Source organism: Triturus cristatus, chromosome 8 (genome assembly GCF_964204655.1).
Source record: "Triturus cristatus chromosome 8, aTriCri1.1, whole genome shotgun sequence".
Taxonomy (NCBI): Eukaryota; Metazoa; Chordata; class Amphibia; order Caudata; family Salamandridae; genus Triturus; species Triturus cristatus.
This window is the reverse complement of record NC_140591.1, coordinates 42,566,292-42,574,707: the sequence shown is the minus strand read 5'-3', so window position 1 is coordinate 42,574,707 and position 8,416 is coordinate 42,566,292. Positions and strand designations below refer to the sequence as shown.

Genomic DNA, 8,416 nt, shown 5'->3' with positions numbered 1-8,416 from the left:
GTATGTGAAGTGTTTTGTTTTCAAACCACCAGCCAGGGGTGAACCCTGAATTCTCACCCTGAGCGGAGCTCCATAACCCTGGGTAGAAGGTGCGACTTCATCCCCTTGAAGCCTAACACCTGCAAACGTCACAAGCATCAGTAAAACTGGTGCCTGGGTGCTGGAAACACACCCAAGGCCTTGCAGGTCTTATCCTGATACTGTAAAGGAGTTAAATACACTTTCCTGAGTATGTGAAGTGTTTTGTTTTCACACCTTGAGCCAGGGGTGAACCCTGAAATCTAACCCTGCGCGGAGCTCCATAACCCTGGGTAGAAGTTGCGACTTCATCCCCTTGAAGCCTAACACCTGCAAATGTCACAAGCATCAGTAAAACTGGTGTCTGGAGGCTGGAAACACACCCAAGGCATTGCAGGCCCTATTCTGATACTGTAAAGGAGTGAAATACACTTTACTGAGTATGTGAAGTGATTTGTTTTCACACCTTGAGCCAGGGGTGAACCCTGAAATCTAACCCTGCGCGGAGCTCCATGACCCTGGGTAGAAGGTGCGACTTCCTCCCCTTGAAGCCTAACACCTGCAAAGGTCACAAGCATCAGTAAAACTGGTGCCTGGATGCTGGAAACACACCCAAGGCCTTGCAGGCCTTATTCTGATACTGTAAAGGAGTTAAATACACTTTCCTGAGTATGTGAAGTGTTTTATTTTCACACCTCCAGCCAGGGGTGAACCCTGACTTCTCACCCTGCGCGGAGCTCCATAACCCTGGGTAGAAGGTGCGACTTCATCCCCATGAAGCCTAACACCGGCAAATGTCACAATTATCAGTAAATTGGTGCTAGGAGGCTGGAAGTAGGCCCAAGGCCTTGCAGGCCTTGTTCTGATACTGTGAAGGAGTTAAATACACTTTACTGAGTATGTAAAGTGTTTTGTTTTCACACCAACAGCCAGGGGTGAACCCTGAATTCTCACCCTGCGCGGAGCTCCATAACCCTGGGTAGAAGGTGCGACTTCATGTCCTTGAAGCCTAACACCTGCAAATGTCACAAGCATCAGTAAAACTGGTTCCTGGATGCTGGAAACACACCCAAGGCCTTGCAGGCCTTATTCTGATACTGTAAAGGAGTTAAATACACTTTACTGAGAATGTGAAGTGTTTTGTTTTCACACCTTGAGCCAGGGGTGAACCCTGAAATCTAACCCTGCGCGGAGCTCCATGACCCTGGGTAGAAGGTGCGACTTCCTCCCCTTGAAGCCTAACACCTGCAAATGTCACAAGGATCATTAAAACTGGTGTCTGGAGGCTGGAATTAGGCCCAAGGCCTTGCAGGCCTTGTTCAGTTACTGTGAAGGAGATAGATACTCTTTACTGAGTATGTGAAGTGTTTTGTTTACACACAAACAGCCAGGGGTGAACCCTGAATTCTCACCCTGCGCAGAGCTCCATAACCCTGGGTAGAAGGTGCGACTTCATCCCCTTGAAGCCTAACACCTGCAAATGTCACAAGCATCAGTAAAACTGGTGCCTGGATGCTGGAAACACACCCAAGGCCTTGCAGGCCGTATTCTGATACTGTAAAGGAGTTAAATACACTTTCCTGAGTATGTGAAGTGTTTTATTTTCACACCTCCAGCCAGGGGTGAACCCTGATATCTCACCCTGCGCGGAGCTCCATACCCTTGGGTAGAAGGTGCAACTTTATCCCCTTGAAGCCTAACACCTGCAAATGTCACAAGTATCAGTAAATTGGTGCCAGGAGGCTGGAATTAGGCCCAAGGCCTTGCAGGCCTTGTTCTGATACTGTGAAGGAGTTAAATACACTTTACTGAGTATGTAAAGTGTTTTGTTTTCACACCAACAGCCAGGGGTGAACCCTGAATTCTCACCCTGCGCGGAGCTCCATAACCTTGGGTAGAAGGTGCAACTTCATCCCCTTGAAGCCTAACACCTGCAAATGTCACAAGTATCAGTAAATTGGTGCTAGGAGGCTGAAAGTAGGCCCAAGGCCTTGCAGGCCTTGTTCTGATACTGTGAAGGAGTTAAATACACTTTACTGAGTATGTAAAGTGTTTTGTTTTCACACCAACAGCCAGGGGTGAACCCTGAATTCTCACCCTGCGCGGAGCTCCATAACCCTGGGTAGAAGGTGCGACTTCATCCCCTTGAAGCCTAACACCTGCAAATGTCACAAGCATCAGTAAAACTGGTTCCTGGATGCTGGAAACACACCCAAGGCCTTGCAGGCCTTATTCTGATACTGTAAAGGAGTTAAATACACTTTGCTGAGTATGTGAAGTGTTTTATTTTCACACCTCCAGCCAGGGTTGAACCCTGATATCTCACCCTGCGCGGAGCTCCATACCCTTGGGTAGAAGGTGCAACTTTATCCCCTTGAAGCCTAACACCTGCAAATGTCACAAGTATCAGTAAATTGGTGCCAGGAGGCTGGAATTAGGCCCAAGGCCTTGCAGGCCTTGTTCTGATACTGTGAAGGAGTTAAATACACTTTACTGAGTATGTAAAGTGTTTTGTTTTCACACCAACAGCCAGGGGTGAACCCTGAATTCTCACCCTGCGCGGAGCTCCATAACCCTGGGTAGAAGGTGCGACTTCATCCCCTTGAAGCCTAACACCTGCAAATGTCACAAGCATCAGTAAAACTGGTTCCTGGATGCTGGAAACACACCCAAGGCCTTGCAGGCCTTATTCTGATACTGTAAAGGAGTTAAATACACTTTCCTGAGTATGTGAAGTGTTTTATTTTCACACCTCCAGCCAGGGGTGAACCCTGACTTCTCACCCTGCGCGGAGCTCCATATCCCTGGGTAGAAGGTGCGACTTCATCCCCATGAAGCCTAACACCGGCAAATGTCACAATTATCAGTAAAACTGGTGCCTGGAGGCTGGAAACACACCCAAGGCCTTGCAGGCATTATTCTGATACTTTAAAGGAGTTAAATACACTTTCCTGAGTATGTGAAGTGTTTTATTTTCACACCTCCAGCCAGGGGTGAAGCCTGAAATCTCACCCTGCGCGGAGCTCCATAACCCTGGGTAGAAGGTGCGACTTCATCCCCTTGAAGCCTAACACCTGCAAATGTCACAAGTATCAGTAAAACTGGTGCCTGGAGGCTGGAAACACACCCAAGGCCTTGCAGGCCTTATTGTGATACTGTAAAGCAGTTAAATACACTTTCCTGAGTATGTGAAGTGTTTTATTTTCACACCTCCAGCCAGGGGTGAACCCTGAAATCTTACCCTGCGCGAAGCTCCATGACCCTGGGTAGAAGGTGCGACTTCATCCCCTTGAAGCATAACACCTCCAAGTGTCACAAGTATCAGTACAACTGGTGCCTGGAGGCTGGAAACAAACCCAAGGCCTTGCAGGCCTTGTTCTGATACTGTAAAGCAGTTAAATACACTTTCCTGAGTATGTGAAGTGTTTTATTTTCACACCTCCAGCCAGGGGTGAACCCTGAAATCTTACCCTGCGCGAAGCTCCATGACCCTGGGTAGAAGGTGCGACTTCATCCCCTTGAAGCATAACACCTCCAAGTGTCACAAGTATCAGTACAACTGGTGCCTGGAGGCTGGAAACAAACCCAAGGCCTTGCAGGCCTTGTTCTGATACTGTAAATGAGTTAAATACACTTTCCTGAGTAAGTGAAGTGTTTTATTTTCACACCACCAGCCAGGGGTGAACCCTGAATTCTCACCCTGCGCGGAGCTCCATGACCCTGGGTAGAAGGTGCGACTTCATCCCCTTGAAGCCTAACACCTGCAAATGTCACCAGTATCAGTAAAACTGGAGTCTGGAGGCTGGAAACACACCCAAGGCATTGCAGGTCCTATTCTGATACTGTAAAGGAGTTAAATACACTTTACTGAGTATGTGAAGTGTTTTGTTTTCACACCACCAGCCAGGGGTGAACCCTGAATTCTCACCCTGAGCGGAGCTCCATAACCCTGGGTAGAAGGTGCGACTTCATCCCCTTGAAGCATAACACCTCCAAGTGTCACAAGGATCAGTACAACTGGTGCCTGGAGGCTGGAAACAAACCCAAGACCTTGCAGGCCTTGTTCTGATACTGTAAAGCAGCTAAATACACTTTCCTGATTATGTGAAGTGTTTTATCTTCACACCTGCAGCCAGGGGTGAACCCTGAAATCTCACCCTGCGCGGAGCTCCATAGCCCTGGGTAGAAGGAGATACTGTGTCCCCTTAAACCTGTAATTTTCAAAATGTCATAAAAAGAATAAATCAAGCGCCTGGAGGCTAGAAATGGGCCCGAGACACTGAAGTCTTGGATCTGATAATGTAAAGGGCTTTGTGTACCTTTTGAGTGAAGTTTTTTTTCCCACCTCCAGCCGAGGGTTAAATCCTGAAATATTACCCCAATCGAAGCTCCATAGCCCTGTGTAGAAAAAGTGACTTCGTCCCCTTGGACCTAAAATGTTAGTACTTTTTTTTTATTTTTGTATTAAACATTGTTAAAGGGGTGACTGGAGGCTAATAAAATGGACCAGATACTGTGAAGGACATTATTTCATTTTTGGGCGAAAAAAAAATAAAAAAATAAAAATATATGTATTATATTATTATTGCGATTTTTTTTATTGGGGCCCATCTCCAGCTAAGGGGGAAAACCTGAAATGTTACCCGAAGCGGAGCTCCATTGCCCTGGGTAGAAGTAGTGCCATGGTCCCCTTGAACCAAAATGCCAACAAAAGAATAAATAAATAAAAAAAAAAGTACTAAAACAGGTGCTTAGAGGCCCAGAGGGTCCCGAAATCGGTCACGATCGATCACAAAAAAAATGAGGATCCCACACCCCATGGCCCTGCATGGGAACTCTATTTTACTGACTATTAAGCCCCCACGGAGTGGGGGCTTACAGCGCCCGAGCGGGAGACAAAAGTTAGAATTAGCGCGGCCGATCCGCCGCCCGGCCATCTGGTCGCTCAGCTCCGAGGGCCATCTGGTCGCGCAACTCGGCGACCAGATGGCCGGCCGCGCTCCCGGCGCGGCTAACTCTAACCTTTGTCCCTCGTCCGTGTTCTGTAAGCCCCCACTACGTGGGGGCTTAATAGTCGAGGGAGAAATGACCGGCCCTGGGCCGGGCCAAACTCGCCTTGGGTCCCCAGTACAGGGCTCTAGGATGGCGGGCCCCTGGGCCGGCCTATACCCGCCTTAGGTCCCCAGTTCAGGGCTCCAGGATGGCGGGCCCCTGGGCCGGGCTATACCCGCCTTAGGTGCCCAGTACAGGGCTTCAGGATAGCGGCCCCATGGGCTGGACTGGGATGAACGCGCCCCTGGACCCCCATGCCGGGGCTCCAGGAAGGCACCCTGGTCCCGGGACAGTGCCTTGCATGGCAGGGTGGCTGCGGAGAATTTCCCCTGATGCACCCCTCACTCGACCCGCTGTGGGCCTAGAAAGCAGCCCTAGCGCATAGACACAGCTCTCCCATGACATCGTGGTCGGGGGTTTTGTTTTGTTTTTTCCGTGGGCAAGCCGAGTGTTTACCCGCCGAATCCGTAGAGGGTGCGACCCTGACGCTTCAGGGCGTAGACCACATCCATGGCGGTGACGGTCTTCCTCTTGGCGTGCTCGGTGTAGGTGACGGCGTCCCGGATCACGTTCTCCAGGAAAACCTTCAACACCCCGCGGGTCTCCTCGTAGATGAGGCCGGAGATGCGCTTGACCCCGCCACGGCGCGCCAGGCGGCGAATGGCTGGCTTGGTGATGCCCTGGATGTTGTCCCGGAGCACCTTGCGGTGCCTCTTGGCGCCGCCTTTGCCGAGCCCCTTCCCTCCTTTACCGCGTCCAGACATGGTCTCCTGTCGGTGCTGTGACTGAGCAGAAATGAGGGCCGCGGCCAGCGGCGGCTGCTTATATGGAGGAGCTGTGCCGGACCAGCTAGGGCGCTGCAAGCGGCCCACGTGACTCAAAGGATGGCGAGGGAGCCCGCCCCGGACCGCCCTCTGCAGGGAGCGGGGGCTGGAGCGGCCGTTGCCGTTTGAAAAAGAGCGCGCTCCCAGCCGCCTCTTTGTCGTGGGCTCTGCAGCTGCCGCCGGGGCATAGATCACAGTCAAGCACACACACACGCGCCTCCCTTCCCGGGCCCCCACTCGTCACCGCGGCCCGCCTAACCCTGGCGCTCGGTGCCCGCTCCCACCATGAACAGAAGGCTCTGAAAAGTGTTAATGGAGCAAACAGGTTAACGGCCTCGCCGGCAGCACCCCGCTGTGTGCGGCCGCCCGCCACCCCGTAACACTGTCCACATGTCACGCCCGGTTGTGGCAAGTCTGTAAACTGCCCCTATTAAAATGTACATTTTTTTTTTTTTTACAAAAACATTATTATTGTGGGCCTCAAGCTAGGTTTTGGGACGGGGGCAAGATCTACGTGTACGTCCGAGGGCTTGTGCATGCCCTCCTATGTAGCGACGGTGCGGGCGCTGCCGCAACTATGAAGCCGCCAGAGTAACACCTTGGCCACGGATACGCTCTTTGATGGAGTCTGTGGTTGGCCCTGAAAAGAGCCTTTGTGTTTAGGGTGCGTTTCCACGGTGGTCTGCGGGCCTTTACTTGCTTGCTTTGCCCCCTGCCTTGTGGCTCTCGGTTTTCTTGGGCAGCAGCACGGCCTGGATGTTGGGCAGGACTCCTCCCTGGGCGATGGTGACTCGGCCCAGCAGCTTGTTCAGCTCCTCGTCGTTGCGGATGGCCAGCTGGAGGTGTCTGGGGATGATGCGGGTCTTTTTGTTGTCCCGGGCCGCGTTGCCGGCCAGCTCCAGGATCTCAGCGGTCAGGTACTCCAGGACTGCAGCCAGATAGACTGGGGCACCGGCGCCCACCCTCTCGGCGTAGCTTCCCTTGCGGAGCAGCCTGTGCACACGGCCCACGGGGAACTGGAGCCCGGCTCTGGAAGAGCGTGTCTTGGCCTTAGCGCGGGCCTTTCCTCCTTGCTTCCCGCGTCCAGACATGGCGATCGATGCAGGGGCTCACTCACACAACAGAGAGAATAGTACTGCTGTTCTGCGGGACTCCGGCGATATAAAGACTTCGGGCGCTTCTGATTGGTTGACAGCTAGGCTCTGATAGTACTTCTCATTGGAGGGAGGAGGGCTTCATTTTCACCAATCAAAGTTCCAGTACCGCATTACAAAGGGAAGTGGGGGCCCTGCCTGAGCCTGCCAATGAGACGGGAGAGCAGAGAAGCAGCTACTTTACACGGCCAGCCTATAAATACAAGTGCCGGGCTCGCCTGCCTTATTTCTCTCGGCTCCACAGGCAGCGGTGCAGATTGTCGACCATGCCTGAACCAGCCAAGTCCGCGCCGGCTCCCAAGAAGGGCTCCAAGAAAGCGCTCTCCAAGCCGCCCAAGAAGGACGGGAAGAAGCGCAAGAGGAGCAGGAAGGAAAGCTATGCCATCTACATTTACAAAGTGATGAAGCAGGTGCACCCGGACACCGGCATCTCCTCCAAGGCCATGGGCATCATGAACTCCTTCGTGAACGACATCTTCGAGCGCATCGCCGGGGAGGCTTCCCGCCTGGCCCACTACAACTCGCGGCGCACCATCACCTCCCGGGAGATCCAGACCGCAGTGCGTCTGCTGCTGCCCGGAGAGCTGGCCAAGCACGCCGTGTCCGAGGGCACCAAGGCCGTCACCAAGTACACCAGCGCCAAGTAAGGCTTCGAGGCGCATCCCCAACTAACACAACGGCTCTTTTAAGGGCCACTCACGTCCTCCCCTAAGAGCTAATGTGCTTCATTTATGACCGGAGAAAGAAGTGTTTTAAACGGTAATGTTGAGCGCACAAGACCCGCTCTCACGGGGCTTGCTGCAGACCGAGGGACGATGGAGCAGGCAACCCGTTTTAATAAGCATGTTTATATGAATGAGCCCTCTTTGGGACCAAGTGTCACACAAGCACTGTAATGTAACGATGACGTTAAATAAAGCCCACGCGGAACTCGCACGGCTGCCCCCGGGCTTATTGTTTCCTGCGACCAGTTTTAGTGTGTGCGGGTGTCACGTTGTGTTTGTACTTTAAGACCAGGGGCAACGGCTAACATCCGCCCCAGGGCAAAGGCTCCCGAAATCGGGACACATAAACCCGATGTACAGATGCCCCACAGCGCTGGCTTGTGACCAGCGGATCCCAGCACGACCCTCTACCCAAACAAAGCGCTTTATTAATTGAAGAGGTGGCTGTGCACACCGAGTGCTCGGATTTCCCAGTGCCGGTATAAGTTTCCCAGTGCCGGTATAAGTTACCCAGTACTCGGGGTACTCTCAGCCAGCCCACCCACCCACACCTGTAGAACATGGCAGATAAGAGAAGCTCGTAGGTGACAGGGTGGTGGCCCTTAAAAGAGCCGTTGTGGTGGTTGTTCGGGTCGGTGTCTCC

At 52.6% G+C, this 8,416-nt stretch overlaps 1 protein-coding gene across 1 annotated transcript; it reads right to left on the bottom strand.

Annotated features, from left to right (window-relative positions):
• Positions 1 to 5,522: 5,522 nt before the first annotated feature.
• LOC146799959 (histone H4) lies at positions 5,523 to 5,834 on the bottom strand. Its single transcript, XM_085623694.1, has one exon. The coding sequence runs from the start codon at positions 5,832 to 5,834 to the stop codon at positions 5,523 to 5,525; it is 312 nt and encodes a 103-aa protein (XP_085479820.1).
• Positions 5,835 to 8,416: the final 2,582 nt, after the last annotated feature.